Source organism: Artibeus jamaicensis, unplaced genomic scaffold (genome assembly GCF_021234435.1).
Source record: "Artibeus jamaicensis isolate MK-2021 breed Jamaican fruit bat unplaced genomic scaffold, CSHL_Jam_final contig_548, whole genome shotgun sequence".
NCBI lineage: Eukaryota > Metazoa > Chordata > Mammalia > Chiroptera > Phyllostomidae > Artibeus > Artibeus jamaicensis.
Window position 1 is genome coordinate 6,837,852 of NW_026521883.1, and position 16,124 is coordinate 6,853,975.

The 16,124-nt window shown below is 45.0% G+C and overlaps 1 protein-coding gene across 1 annotated transcript in view; it reads right to left on the reverse strand.

Annotated features, from left to right (window-relative positions):
• Positions 1-2,065: 2,065 nt before the first annotated feature.
• LOC119057033 (IQ domain-containing protein H) overlaps positions 2,066-16,124 on the reverse strand; it is a 121,719-nt gene continuing 107,660 nt past the window's right edge. Inside the window, exon 12 of the mRNA XM_053670131.1 lies at positions 2,066-2,168. Within this exon, the coding sequence (XP_053526106.1) occupies positions 2,157-2,168 (12 nt within the window). The 3' untranslated portion in view covers positions 2,066-2,156. The remainder of the gene's footprint in view (positions 2,169-16,124) is intronic.

Sequence of the window (16,124 nt, forward strand, 5' to 3'; positions counted from 1 at the left end):
TTTGGCTTCGATTCAGTGGTGCTTTTCACGACCCCCATGTTCTGGCCGCAAACCTGTTGCAAAAAGTCCCTTTGCTCTGTTTTAAATTGGGTTATCTTTCTATTGTTAAGTTGTAAGAGTAATTTATATACTGTGGATGCTAGAACCTTATCCTATATGTGACTGGAAAATATTTTCTCCCATTCTGTAAGTTATTTTTTCACTTTCTTAATAGTGTCCTTTGATGCACAAACATTTGTCATTTTGATGAAATCCAACTTACCATTTTTACTTTGGTTTCTTGCACTTAAGGTATCCTGTCTAAGAAAGCATTGCTAACCACAGGGTCATGAAGATTTGCATCTATGTTTTCTCCTAAGTTTTGTAGTTTGGGCATTTACATTTATGCGTTTAGTGCATTTGATTTAATTTGTGTGCATGCCATCTGTGATACAGGTGCAGCTTCAGGCAGGTGAATGTCCATTTTTCCCAGCACCATTTATTAAAAATGGTGCTGTTGTATTTTACAAAAGTCTTGCTGTGGTGTTTCACACAAGTATTTTACAAAGCTATTCTCTTCTCATTGAATTATTTTGGTATCCTTGTTGAAAATCAGTTGACTCCATATGTATGGGTTTATTTTGGACTCTCAATGCTACTCCCTCAATCTAAGGGCTCATTCTCATGCCAGTACCCCATTGTGTTGATCGATCACTGTAGCTTTGCAGTGAGTTTTAAGACTGAGAAGTACGAGTCCACTAACTTTGTGGTTGTTATTTCCAAGATTATTTTGACTATCTTGTGTCCCTTCATTTCCCCATGAATCTTAGGATCATCTTGTTCATTTTTGCAATAATGCCAGTGGAGATTTTGATAGGCATTGCATTGAATCTGCAGATCAATTTTTGGAGTATTGCCATCTTAACAAGAATAAGTCTTACAGTCCATGAGTAGAGAATGTCTTTTCATTCATTTGGGCCATCCTTCTTTTATGATGCTTTGTAGTTTTTAGTGGATAGAGCTTATACTTTGTTAAATTCATTACTAAGTACTTTATGAACATAGATCTTTCAGGACCAGTGAAAGTTGATATAACACTGGGTCTTTTTTAAAGTGAATCTTCTCAGTCATGTTGTTGGCAAAGCAATGGTCAGTCTTGTGACTCGTAAAATCACATGGAGGAATGGAGCACCGTTGTAATCGAGGCCATGGCTAGAGGAGCCAGGCCCTTGCTCAGAGAAACAATGTATCAAGAATTACATTCTGAGGGAGCTTTTGTTGGGCTTCTCATTTAAGAGAAAAATGACGTGGGTTCCAGCGGCATCTTTGGAGTTACTTGACCCATCCCAACACGATGAAGGCTCAGTCAGGCTGGAAATCAGATGAAAAACCTGAAAATCAATAGCAAGTGTTCATTTCTGCTCAGCTGGTATTTTAAAAACTCGTGTACAGATCTTGCTCCTGTGTTCTGGAGTTCAGAGTCATCGAGTCTATTACACATGACTGGATTATTGGAACCGACGTCTTTACAGGCCACTGGGGAGCCTCGAAGGTTAATGATGAAACGTTCACCCCACTTTGGAGAGGGTGGAGCACAGGGCCCACCCGTGAGCTGAGGCTTCCTTGTGCGTCCCCCCAGACATGCCGCTGCTCCTCCTGGCCTCAGAACGTCCCTGCCTCCAGAAGTTCGGGCTTGCCAGGAGGCCCTAGGCAGACACTGACGTGTAGGTAGATTATGTTCAGAATTTTGGTAGCTTATATTCAGACTGTGACCATCTTTGTTTTGGCTCCATTGTGACGTTTTAATTTCACCTTCACATTCAGAAAGCCCTGTTATATTTATAAGCCGGATTTGGAAATGGTAGCAAGTTAAAATAAGTCTACTATATTTCAAAGAAAAAGTTTCAAACTATTAAATTTAACTAACGGGTTCAGCAAAAACAATATTGACCCTGCACACTGTAAAAATGTACTGCTTACAATAAAAAAAATGGTTTAGCACTTGTTTACAATACAGCATGAGGTATTTTCAGCCCTTGTATAGAAATCAACCAAAATCGTTAGTTAATTAACACCTCACCTTAAAATTGGTCTCGCCTTGCATATTAGGTGCTGATATTTCTTGATGGATGATGAAGAGATTGCGAGCAAAGGTCATGAGGACCCCCTGGAGATCGTCACCGATTGTTCTGTTAATGATATCCAAACAAATGAGTTTACCAACGATTCCCCTCACATGCTCACAAACAATCACCCTCTCATTTGTGCCTGTCTGGTGATGGGATTTAATGAGTGTTTTCAATCTCGCAAGGTGGCAATCTTCAGGGAGATATGAAAGATGAGCCTCCATTTTAACTTGTCAACAAAAAGGATTTGTGCAATAAATATTTTTTATTAATCAACTTAGCAGAATATAGGAATAGATTCACTCATTCCCAGCAAAAGGCTACCACCAAATGAGGACGGTAGTAGTAGGTCACTTTAAAAATGAGGTGAGTTTAATAGAATTGTTCGTAAGTGTAGTTCATGCCTAACAATTCTCTTGTCTACGGAGACATTTGCACCTCAGCATTATTTTCTACTTCACATACACAGGTGACTCCCCCTACTTGTAATGCGCCCCACCCACTTTCAGAGGAGAATGTGCCCCATTCGTGGACAGCTATCTTTATAAAGCTGAACACACATTTTAAGAAGATTTCAGCCCTGACTGGTGTAGCTCAGAGGGTTGGGCATCATGCTGCAAACTGAAAGGGCGCTGGTTCAATTCCTAGTCAGGACACGTGCCTGGGCTGGGGGCCAGGCCCCTGGTTGGGGCTGTGCAAGAGGCAATTGGGCCCATCCCTCAGGATCTCCGCCTGTGCCCCGTGGACACTGTTGTCGTCTCAGCCTGTGCATTCTGGGACACGGCCCTGTGTCCGAGCGTCGGTTTCCGCTGATGGGCTCCCTTCCTGCCGCCCCCCGTCCACCTGGGTCTCTGAAAGCAGCCTCCTCTTTGAGCTCCTACGGTCAGGCTCCCTCCACCCGGCCCTCAGGTTGTCCTTTCATTCTTTGTAGTTGGAACCTTCCTGGCTGATTGCTTGTCTGGCTGTTCTTCTCCCCTCCCGAGGGGCCCTCACCCCTCCCGGCATCCCCTGTGCCTGAGGGTCTGTCCAGTTCCAGTCCCAGCCCAGCTGGTCCTTTTCAGTCCATCTTTCATGCTGGCCAGTGCCCGGTAAGGTGAGCTCATGTCTCTGTGTTGTGACTTCTAGTTCTTTTTCTTTAATCATCACCTGAGGACATGCTGACTGATTTTAGAGAGAGAGAAACAGCACTGTGAGAGAAACATCAATCAGTTGCCTCTCATACGTGTCCTGACCAGGGACCTCTTGTATGTGCCTGTGGGGGACCAAACCCACAACCCAGGCATGTGCCCCAACTGGGAATCAAACCTATGACTCTTTTGTCTATGAGATGATGCTCCAACCAAGTGAGCCATACCAGTTAGGGCTGACTTCTAGTTCTTGTACAATACTTAACTTAACCCATTGTCTGAATTCCTGAGCTTAGAAATGTACTTGAGCCTTACCTGCTTAATTAAAATCATAACTATACAAATTTCTTATTTCCCAGCTTGCCAACTTCAAATCTAGTTAAGTGCTTGGTTCTCCCAGTCCTGGTAACTGGCTGGTATCCTTTGCCCTGACATAGCCCTGACACAGCCCTGGCATCGAAGTGACAAGTTTGGAGGGAGTAGGACAGGACATACTTCATCTCTGGTGTTCTGGCCACTGGTAAGCTGCTGCTGCCCTTTCCTGGCTCATCAGGAGTGGACACGCTGTACCGTATTTACTCATTTAGTTGGTTACTGAGTGTCCACCCCACCACCATGGGACACTCGGGACACATTAGCTTCATGTGTCTCCTCTGGTTCACTGCTGTATGCTCAACACCTGGATCTGTGCCTGGCATGGCTGGTTCAGTGCTCTGACATTTCTCATAGGTAAGGGTAGGGCAGGGAGGGAGTTGAAGGGCAGAACAGCATGGAGAAGTAAGAGCAGCTCCCTCCCTGCACATGCGCAGAGGGGCTGCGGCTCCATCATCACCCCGGGTGTGAATGTGCGCTCGTTGGAATGTTGTGGATCGAGTTGTCATTGCTGTTGGGGCCATGGCTGTGTAACGACGGGCTGGGGAAGAGACCCTAGATGAACCGTGAGGGGACTCTTTTAATGGGATCCAGTAACTTTTACAAGATCACGGGACCTTGGGGAAAGGTAGGGACTGGAGGGCAGGACTCAGCCAGCTTCTCCTCCTCTCCTTGAGCAGAGGCTTTTAAGACTGTAAGCACTAGATCAAATTGTAGCCACGTCCTAGCTCCAAAGGGGAAAAAACCAAAACATTCGCACCAATTCAAAGGAATCAGCGCGGGCGCACGGATGGTGCCTGCAGTAGCCGATAACACTTCGGTAACAGGAAGGACTGTGCTGTGGACGGGGATTGAGAGCTGTCCTCTGCGCATCGTTGCCTGTTTCCATGTGCATTGGTTAGGACCAGTGTGCAACTGGGGAGCAACTGAGACCGTTCAGGAGCATTGATATTTAATGCAGGAATTGGCTCTTGCTTGGTCAGTTTTTTTTATGAGACCAGATCTTAGTGTGTATGTGTGTTTCAATGTGAGGTCACATTGCTTTAGAATGATGTTACAAAGAGAGACATATAGGGCAGAACCAGTTTCCCAATAAATTAGGAAGACTTAAAGGCACCAAATAACCATATTCCAAGTTATGAAATATCTCATTTAGAGCCACAATTCCAGATGGTGGCTCTAAAGTTCTGAGTCCTAACCGAGGAGACCATTCTGCTAGCCCTGCAGTCGCCCCGGAGAGAAATTTGCAGGAAAGAGGGAAATGTAGAGAAACCTCCTGTGTTCAGGCGGCAGGGCCCTCCTCAGCATCGTGTGTCTTGAGAAGCCTGCACTGGGGCCAAAACCGGGCCTGGGGGGGCGGCCTACGGACCCTGCCTTTCAGGGGGCATCTTGCCAAAGTCACCAGAACACATTTCTGTGTGTGCCAGGAAGCCTCCCACCACCATGGCATCTGAGAGGGTTCACCCTCAGTCAGACTTCTTGAGTGTGATTGTGTGTGATGTGTTGTTGAAACTAGCCTTACTCATCAGTCTGGATAATTAATCAATTATATTTATGAACCCCCGCTGACATATCTGAAGCCATTTTATAAAATACTTGAAGATCTAAATAAAATAAGATTAACTTCCAATAAATCAGCATGCTGATTAAAGTGTGTGAGAAGCATCATATGTATTGGCTGTTAGAGTCTATTTTCTTAGCTCATCACATCTCATAGACACACACGTCATACTCACAATATTCCCAGCCTGTCCCTCTTCAGGTGTTCATAGAATATAAAAACAGTTCCTTGTTTGTCCTATAAAATTTGAACGGGGAGAAGAGGAAGAGCACATTATGTTGAAACAAAGTAAAGAAAACACACTGCACTAAGACCACTAAGAGGGGTTTGAATGAAAGCCTAAAGTTATCTGCAAGTATTGTGAGAACCACATTGGAAAAGGCCGTCTCCAGCATACGGAGTGGATATGTTCTAGGATGGTGGTTTTTAAAAAAAATTGAGATGTAATTGACATATATCCTTGTTTAAAGTTAAGGTATACAACACGTTCATTTGATATATATAAGTCCTCTATCACATCACATAGTTCTATCTGTTTTGCAGTAAGAACAACCAAGATCCAGCCTTCTACAATTCTGGAGTATATGCTGTAGGATCACTGACTGTAATCAATCACTGGGCTGTACCTTAGGTCGTCTCCTAGTGACCAGCCTGTGCCCTTAACATGCAGCTCCAGTTCTCACCTCCCCCCACCCTTGGGAACCCCCATTCCACCTCTGTTTCTAGGGGTCTGGCTGTTTGGATTGCACATATAAGTGATATCATATAACATTTGTCTTTGGCTTATCTGATTTATCATAATGTGCTCAAGGTCCATCCACATTGTTTCAAATGGAAGGATTTCCTTTTTTCTCATAACTGAACAATATTCCATTGTATACGTATCTTCTTTCATCCATTCGTTCACCAATGAACACTGGGTTGTTTCTGTATTTGGCTATTTTGAAAAATGCTGCCATGAACACGAGGGTACAGATATCTCTTTGAGGTGGTCATTTTGTTTCCTTTGGACAGATACCCAGAAGTAGAATTGCTGTGTCAGACGGTAGTTTTTTATGATCAACTTCCACATTGGCTGAACCAACTTACATCGCCAGCAACAGTGCACAGGTTCCCTTTACATCTCCACTGACACTTGCTCACTTTGTTCCAGGACAAGGAGTTTGGGGAAGTCAGATCCTCAGAATATCTGCATCAAAATCACTGAGTGTGCCCGTGAAAATGCATTTTCGTGGGCATCACCCAAGGTCAGGGTCACGGGGAGGCGACTTGCCTTTCAGCTCACTTCCTAGGTGACTCTCGAGCCCGTCAAAATTTGAAACCACTGCTCTAAGAGCAATGGTGGGAAATAGAAGCAATTTGTTGTGTGGAAATGCTTTGTATTTCAGTGGAAAACAGTGTGTTTTCTTGACTCTATGGGAGATATATCACAACTCCAGGTTGTAGATGACTGAGAGACAAGCAGATTCTGTCTAGAGTTTTGTTTATTTTTCTTCCTGCTCCTTTGTGGGGAAAGCAGTTTTGTACTGTTTGCATATTCATTGAGATATTCTTGATCTATTAAGATGTGTGTTTTGGGATTCCTGTTTGTACTGGTTATTACATGTGCTTAATTCTTCTCTGTTAAATGACATCTTCATTATCTACTTAATTTTGCATAGGTATGAGAAGCATTCTTTTATTCTGTTTTGAAAATTATCTTTTACTAGTTTTCTCCAAATTCATAAAAGTTAACACCAGAGTTGTCCAGTGGTGGAAATGGCCGCCCCATGAAGTGGCAAACTTCTCATTTCAGGAAGTGCAAAAAAGAAAACATTTTGGGGATTTGGTAAAAGATATCCTGAGCCCAAATGATGGATGCCCACTGACTCCTGACTGTAGCAGGAAATCTGGGCATTGGACTAGACATTGGACTAGAACAGTGGCTCCCAATGCTGGCCACACATCAGAATCATCTGAATGCTTTTAAAACTACAGTGCCTGCCCCCGCCTCTAGAAATCCTGACTTTGTTGGTCTAGAGTGGGCCCTGGGTACAGTGTCACGCTGAGCCATGTTGGCACCTGAGACAAAGAGAAAAATCAGTATGTTTTCATGTAAATTTTTGATATTGTTATGGGTTTTTGCATTCATTTTGATTTTTCACATATTGCATTGTAGCATATTCATCTTTATTTCCAAGGGTCTGTGTGTGTGCTCCCTGAAGTTTTGTGTTCCAGCTAAGTGCCTCACAGGTCCCGCCCTACCCCCGGCCCTGCCTGGGCATCTGTGCTTTGCAAAGCTCCTCACTGAGGTCGTTCTAAGGGGCAGCCAGCGGGGAGGACCACTGACTGACCACCTGCAGGGTGTCCCATGTCCTTGACTGTGCTGTCCAGCGTGGCAGCCACGGGGCACGTGGGACTGCTGAGGACTTGAGATCCTAGTTGGGGTGGTCTCAGTCTCTATTGAGACTGAGGTGTGTTGCAGCTTTCCAAGACTTAGTACACAAAATAAACTATCTCAATAATTTTCATACTAATTCCATGTTGAAATATTAGCTTTCTGTTTGGGGAACATCCTTTTCTTGATGCTAATTTCTGAATCAATGAGATAAGCTAGGTTATGCTGCAATAATAAAATAACAAACAAACAATTCTTAGTGGTGTATAACAACAGAAGTGTGGTTTGGGCTCATGCTCCACGCCCCACACAGGTCAGCGGGGTTTCTGGCCACTGCTGGATCACCTGGGCACCCAGGCCAAAGGAAACTCCGTCTCGGTGCACATCCATGATTTCTGAGGCAGGAGAAGGACACGGTGACTCATGAAGTGGCTCTCACAGGCTTCTGCATAGAAAGGATGTACTTCACTTCTGCTCATATTTCACTGGCCATGCCTGGGTTGGGGACAGGGCTGAGGACATACAATTTTGTTGTGTGCCTGGAAGGAGGAGAATCAGAAGGTTTTCAATAGTCCTGATGATTGGCACCGTGGCAACATCCCGGCCTCAGGAAATGATTGCTGCTGCTGGTGGAACTCTTTAGGGCGTGGCACACCGCCTCGGAGTGCGTGGGACCAGCCGTGCCCGCACTGTCGCAGGCAGTAACCAGGACACGTCCCTCCACGTGGCTTTCGTTGAAACTCCCTTTCATTAGAAAACCAGTGGGGGGTGGTTTGGAGCATTGCAGAGTCACCAAGCATGAGACCTACCATGTTGGTTATAAGCTCGGCAATGCTTCCTTCCAATATTCAGCAAGGAAGAATCAACTCATAGCGTGGTCTCGTTTCCCTTTTTTGTTTCTCCCTGAGATTTTGGACAAGAAACATCCGTTGAAATTCTGGGACAATAATGGGAAGAAAAACATAATGTTGAGAATAAGAACTTCCAAGGATTCTCTTTTTGGTAGCACCGACAGTGATGTGTTGTTACTGTTGCTTCTTTTTCTGGGAAGGGCACCGATATTAGATTTGACCGAGAGTGGGAGCTCGTAGCGGAGGTGGCGCTGATCTTTCTAGACTCAGCATAACCCAAAGAGGCAACAGAAGCTTAGAGAGGCTGACGGTTAAACACAGCTGTTTTCTTCTTTTGTAAGGTAGTCGTGGTGGCTAGAAATACACAAGGGCTGCCTAGATGGAATATTTTACTTGAAATGTCTCCCAGAATTCTTAGATGAGTTGGTAATAATATTGTAGAATACAGACCATTGTTGTGGGGGGACTGCTTGGTGGAAGAGAAGAATCATGTTTGACTGGGTGGAAATTATTGATTGAAATGTCAGTTCCACAGAATGACTGGCTGTGTGACCTTGGGAAAGCGCTTAAACTCTTTGAGCCTAAATCCTGCAGTGTGACCTGCTAGAAATAATGTCTTCTTACAAGAGAAATATGAAGATTAAAGAGACAATAAACTAGTAGTGCCCAGCTCAGTGCCAGCACATAGTAGGTGCTCTGTAAAGGCTAAGACAGGCTATTAAGAAAACAAATGATGGTTCCAACCAGGGGTGCACCCCAGAGTGTGAGAAGATAAGAACCCACCTCAGGAAAACTAGAGCAAGGGCATTGCTGAGGAATTTCCAAGTTTTCCAAGTAGTCACATGACTCTTTTTTCTCTCTGCTCATCTTTTTAGGACCCTGTTTTTCTTCTCTCTCTCTTTCTTCTTGTACTTCATTTATTATTTGATGTTTTTCTCCTGTTTATCCTTTCCTCCTCATTCTTTAAAATGAATTCTTCCAGTTTCTGGATTTTATCCTCTCTTTTCTTCTGCTATTTTTTCTTCATATGGTTCTACCACTCCATTGCCCTCAGTTCATGTTTTTCTTTCTCTTCCATTTCATATCTCATCTTTTTAAAAAATATATTTTTATTCTCACCTGAGGACATTTTTTCATTGCTCTTAGAGAGAGAGGAAGGGAAGAGTGTTGAGAGAGAGAAACATTGATTGGTTGCCTTCTTGTATGTACCCCGACCGGGATCAAACCCACAACCCAGCTATGAGCCCTGACTAGGAATTGAACCCGTGGCCTTTAGATCTATGGGATGACATTCCAACCATCTGAGCCACACTGGCCAGGGCTCATATCTCATCTTTTATAAGTTGTTCGGCATCGCACAGGTGACTTGGAGGCAGAGCGGGGTTCTCCGCGCCTCTCCACCCCGGTCTGTAGGTCCCCTCAGGGGAACTTCTCCCTCGTACCACGCGCCATTCCCCCGAGCCGTGGCGGTCTGTTTCCTGTACTCAAACTTGTTCTTAGAAATGAATCTGATCGACTCAGAGCCACAAAGATATAAATAACATAAAACGCGGTACTTTACTTTTCCCAGGAGTACTGGAACTTCAATTAAATACAAAGCCTTTAGCCAAAGAAATAAATCTCTAATAATTCCAGGCAGTAGAAAGTTATGAAGCACGTTTTCTTCCAGGCAGGACACTTTTCCCGCCACAGACGCCCATTCCCGGAGCTTGTTCTGCTTTGATAATTTAGAAGAAAATAAAACAGATAGATTCAGATAACGTTAAAGTTAGATTTAACCAACTTCTGGTACCTAGAAGTGTTTTAGTCTAATCAGTTTGAGGCTGAAAACTATTTAATTCCAAAGAGATTGTGTTGAGCAGCTGTAACAATTAATTTCAGGTAAATCAGTTCAATCTGGCTTTTCTCATTCTTTCTGTATTTTACTAATGTTAATGTAATGGGCAAGGGAATATGGGCTCCATTATACACGCTTGCAAACAGCATGAATCAACGTAACCGAAGGGCCTCGTGCTCCCTGACGTGTGGTGGAGGTCGCCAAGTGTCGGCAGGGCCATCCTCTTCACCGTTGGCCTTGTGTGTGAGGTCTGTGTGCTTTTCAAGCACATACGGACCTTTACACAGCCTCTAGGACCTATAAAAAGACCTGACCCCTGGAAACTTGCGTATGTCCTCAAGTAGGAAAAATAAAAATAAATATAGAACCGAGTATCTGCAAATCAAAACATTTGATCAGTTGGTTATTGCCCAATTCTTATGTCATTATCGATAAATTACATTTAATGTGAGAGGTTAGTACGCTTTAATAATATGTTTGCTGTGATGTGGAATGGGTCTTCCACAAGTAAGAGTGCACGGGTCACTCGGGCCTTGAATAGCCATCAGTGTCAGAGTCTTGAAAATCAGAACCAAAGTTCAGGAACGTGAAACTACTTCTCTGAGTAACACGAGTCTCTAGGCATGAAATGAAGTTTCTGGTTTAGGTAGGAGATATTATACTTCACTCACCCCCATCCATCTGGGTAAGGAGCATCAATATCATTAAAAATAGACAAAAATGGGAGAAATTGCTCTTATTGGAACTGTTTCTTGAAAGAGTTCTATATGTAAGGAGAAGGATGCTGCTATGAACTGAATTGCATGCCCCTCCCCCACAGTTCACAGGTTGAATCCCTAACCCCCATGTGACTATATTGGAAACGGGGCCTTGAAGGAGAAAATTAAGGCTAAACGAGGTTGTAAGGTGGAGCCCTGTCCAGATAGAACTGGTGTCCTTATATGAGAGGTTACAGAGACACCAGAACAAAAACACACACTCTCTCTCTCTGCCATGTTAGGACACAGGAGGAGGCGTCCTTCTGCAAGCCAGGAAGAGAGCCCTCACTTGGGACCGAGCAGACCGGCATCTGCTCCATGGACCTCCCTGCCCCAGGACTGTGAGAGACGAATTTCCACTGTGACGTTTGTAATAACAGTTCGAACAGACTCAGATGAGAACGGACACTGATAAGCAGCTTTGGGTGGGATCAGGGAGCTTGCGGGCATGCTTTGGGATCAAGTGATGGTCCCTCAAATTCCTCTTACGTCTGGTGAGCTACAGAGCTTTTGCTTTACCAAAGTGGGTGTGCAAATCTGGGGACAGAGCTGAACTTCCCAGGACCAAGAGCCACCCCCTCCCCCCATGGAGCTGCTTTTCAACCCTTCCCCAAGTAGCACCTAGCCTTCCTCTAAAAACACATCCAACTACTGTTTAAAGAATATCTGTTTGGAGGGGCCCCAGATTATTAGCTGCCTGGATCATCCACACACCTATATTTACTTGGTCTAGACCTGGCTAACTGTCACCCTTCGTACCTCGATGTCATAGCCGATGCCATTGGCCTTACACATCTGGAGAAAAATGTAGTGGAAAAACAGCGAGAGATGGTTGTGCCTCAGCTGGGTGGTCATCACTGCGTAGCGATGGGTGGCCTGCAACTGGAAAAGACCTTGATTGAGTGTAAGACCCTCTATAGAATGTTTACATAAACTTCTGCTTTTAGAATAGTTGTAGATCAATGGAAGTTTACACAGATGATACAGAGAGTCCGTGTTTACCCCTGTTGCTAACATATCACAGTCATGGTACATTGGCCGGAACTAAGAAACCAAATCGCTACATTCCTGTTCATTTCAGTCCATACTATGTTTCCTTTTTATTAGTCTTCCCTTTCTGGTTCCAGGACCCCCTCTGCGTATGGCAGTATATTTAGATGTCTTGTTTCTTTAGGTACTTCTGGTCTGTGACAGTTTTTCAGACTTTTTCTTGTTTTTGATGATCTTTTAACAGTTTTGAGGAATACCGAGCAGCTGTTTTGTAAAATGCTTCTCAGTTTTGGTTTGTCTGATGCTTTTCTCATGAGTAGAATGGGGTGATGTTTTTCCTAGGGGAACTGCACTTTTGTCCCCTGGTATCAAGGGTACTTGTATCAACACGACTGATGAGGCCACTCTTGACCTCCTGGAGAAGGCAGTTTCACTGTAGCTATACTTTCCCCCTTTCCACAGTGTATTCTTTGGAAGAAAGTCACTAAGTATAGTCAACTCCTTGAGAATTGTTACGATTGTTATTTCAATGGCCTATTTGTTTGGGAAACTGCTATTTGTTATTTTATCAGTGAGCACTACCCTAAAGAGACTGGTTACAGTAGGCCTGAAGTATTTCAGTTACAATGTTTCCTAAAAACATTTAAGATTTAACATGTACAAAAGAAAGTATTGGATCCTGGTAGTTCTGTAGCACAGCCTCTGCCAGATACGATGTTCACCTCTGACAAGAAGCTATGTCTGTCCTCCGATAACTGGAAATTTGGAGAGCAGCACGCTTGGCCGTGGCCAACCTCTGGGCATAGAAAATGAAGGCGTCTGGCTCAGATTTTGAACTTTGGGGACCTCAAGTGCTGGTCAACCAGGTGCCTGCCCTAGTGCAGCACTTGGGACAGGAGAAGGAAAAAGAGATACTGCAGGGAATTCCCAGCTGGCTGCAGAGATCACAAGGCCTGATACCACCTACTGTGACCTCTCTCTCCATCTCTGGGATCACACAGCGGAACTGGGGCTGACGGCACGCCCAGCGGAGAGCGAACATCTCACATGCACACATACACACGTCTCATGTTCAACTTTTGAGACATGTTTCTTCCACATGCGATGTTCCTGCAACACTTAATAACATGTTACATCTGATGGTCCCCCTTCCAGGACTATTAATTAAGCCTCCTCCTCCCACAGGTGTGCAGAGTCCCCATCTATAAAAACATTAGGCTCCCCAGGCTCTGCATCTCCAGTTGTGCGCCTCTGTTGGTACCGTGACGTGTGTAGCCACTGGGAATTTTCTTTTACAAAAGAAAATCTGTTTGAGCTTCCAATGCCCCACAGCTGTACTTGGTTATCACCTGGCCTATGGTCAGTTGAGCAGGACACAGGCAATCAGTGTTTTTTGCATGAAAGAAAGAATGAATAAATGAGGTATGTAGTAAGTGGATAGCATTTCCCTTTGACTTGAGACTTCAAAGGATATAATTCATGGGACTTCCAGTGAATGAGTGCTTCAGGGCAGAAGCGGGCGATTCACCAAGCACAGAGGTCAGTCACACCATCCCTAGAAAAGGACAACTCTGGGCAGTCACTCCAGGCCTTGGGCTCAGAGGACATCTTTTGGAAGAGGGTGCAGCTCTGGTGGACTTATTGGGAATTATTGCTGAGATAACAGGAACCAGCTACCAGAAGTTCTGGCTCCACCACTCAGTCACTTGGGAAGACACGCCACCAGGCCTGCTCACCCTGCCACCCCGGCCGTGCCACGCTCCGGCCTCCACCGTGGAGGCCCACGGGCCTGAGCTGTGTGTGTGGAAGTGAACTGTAAATACTCTGAAATTCCATTGTGGTTACTGAGCATGTAATTGCATGGTAATTACCATGAATTCACAAGATAATTCCAAGGTTATTTTTGTCTTCTAAACTTGTCTTATGCTGCCATAGTATATAAACCAGCAAAGACAAGCTCAGGCCCCAGTCAGGGAGGGAGAGAGGTAGGCAGGCATCTGGTAGCAGGATGTAGCCGGTGCCATTCATCCGGGCTCGAAACCACACAGAAGAGCTCAGTGTCCACTAGTTCTGGACAGTGAGTAAGGATAGGCTGTCCTGAGGTTTCTTCCTCTCTGCAGAGACAGACTGCAACGCCCAGTCCACCTAGACCTCAGCTTGTGAGTCATACCGAATCTAAGAGAAAAGCTAGGACATTTGGTGTATGTCTCCAAGCTGCCATCTTTCCATTACCATCACCATCCCGACCCAGACGTCTTCAGCCTGAGGAGCTGCTTCTCCTCCCTCCGTGGGAGGCAGGGGTGCCAGCAGCACCCTGTAGTGGACACTTCCACGGAGTCAGACTGACTGGGGCTCAAAACCTCACTAGGCCACAGGCTAGATGTGTGATCTTGAACATGGCATTGAACGTCTCTGACTTCTGATGGTTAAATAAGCATCTAGCGCAACTCCTGGCACCTGATAAATGGCAGCTAGCTCCTTTTTTTGTTGTTGTTGCTGTTTCTTTGAAAGTATCTATAAGCCCTAGAGCACTTCGGACCTATACGAATGTTATGTCCCAGGCCAGTCCTTTCCCTGCCAGTCCCCGGGACTCTGAGCATTACCACCAGATTATCTCCTGAACCCAGGTTGGTCAATGCTCAGAACTCTTCCAGGTCTCCTCCTCGCCTTCAAGATACAGTCCAACCCTGGCTGCGTAGCTCAGTTGGCTAGGGCATCCTCCTGATATGCCAAGGTTGTAGGTTCAATCCCCAGTCACAGCACATACAAGAATCAACAAATGAATGCATAAATAAGTGGAACAACAAATCAATATTGCTCGCTCTCTCTCAAATCAATAAATAAAAGTTAAACAAACAAACAAACAAACAAACAAACACGATGTAGTCCACAGACCCGGCGTGGTGGGCGGACTCTTTCAGACTTGCCCAGTGGACTGCTCCAACCACTTCTCTCACTCCCCGCTTCCCAGATTCTCCACCTCAGCCCGGCTGGTTCATTGCCATCTCTTGACACACCACAGGCTCTTTGGCTATTCTTCCTTCTTCTGGGGAAGGTTTCTCTCTCCTCACTTCATAGAGACTGTCCCAGTCTGCAAGGACGGACTGCGTTCTATGTCGTGAACAGTGTGTTTCCGGCCCTGCCAGTCTGCAGTAGCTTTTCCCACGAACTGGAACAGTAGGTTGCGGGGCTGTTGCTCAAATGGCACATCCGTGAGGGCTCGGCTTTTCCTCCTTTGTACGCACTGTTTTATATTTCCTTCAATTTCTCAGGGTGAGGAGGGTGTCCAGTGTCTCTGTATCCCTGGCGCTCAATGAAATTCCTGGCATGTATTAGTTATGCAATTATAATTAATTAATAATTGTGCAATTATAATGCTAATAAAGATGAACATATGTGGTAGACCTACTTTTTAAAGACGTAACCAGATCTCTGGTTTTTATGGGAAAAAGTTGTCAGCGACCCGGAGTTGCGTTCCGTCCAGCCTGGCAGCGCAGGCGGCAGCACCCGTGTGAGGGGTACTCAAGTGTGCAAAGGCCTTGGAACAGGGTCCCGCACAGAGGAAGCACTGGACAAAGGGTAGCTCTTATTATCATGTGTTAATTAAAATAATTTCATGAATAAGGACAATTATTTAAAATAAAAGCTGCCCAGCTATCCCTAAACCTTTTCATTAGAAAGGGACATGAATCAGAAGGCCGGGGCTTTGCCACTTCCTTAACGGGATGGCCTTGGGCAGCTCACTGAACCTTGCATGGCCTCCATTTCCCAGTCTGTAAAATGGGTATGATAACCTCTGTCTTCTTTATTTCTCAGGTTTATTATGGGGGGGTCAAATATGCTCATGTCTATTTACAGTATAAAGCATTATACAAAGAGAAAACATCATTTTTAAAGGGTTGACTTGTGTAGTCTACGCCCTTCAGATGCCGTGAAGTGTGCCAAGGACATCACCACCTGCGGGGCTTTATGGGATCAGAAGACCCCTCTATGTCCACATGGCCTGATCGGTGCTCACCGAGTCTCTGCCTGGCTCAGAGTGGACTGGGATCCCGTGGATAAAGGCAACATGCCTGAAAGTGACTTCATCACACAGGCGGATGAAACCTCTTTTGGAAGAAGAGCTTTCTTTTTGCCTCAGCCAGA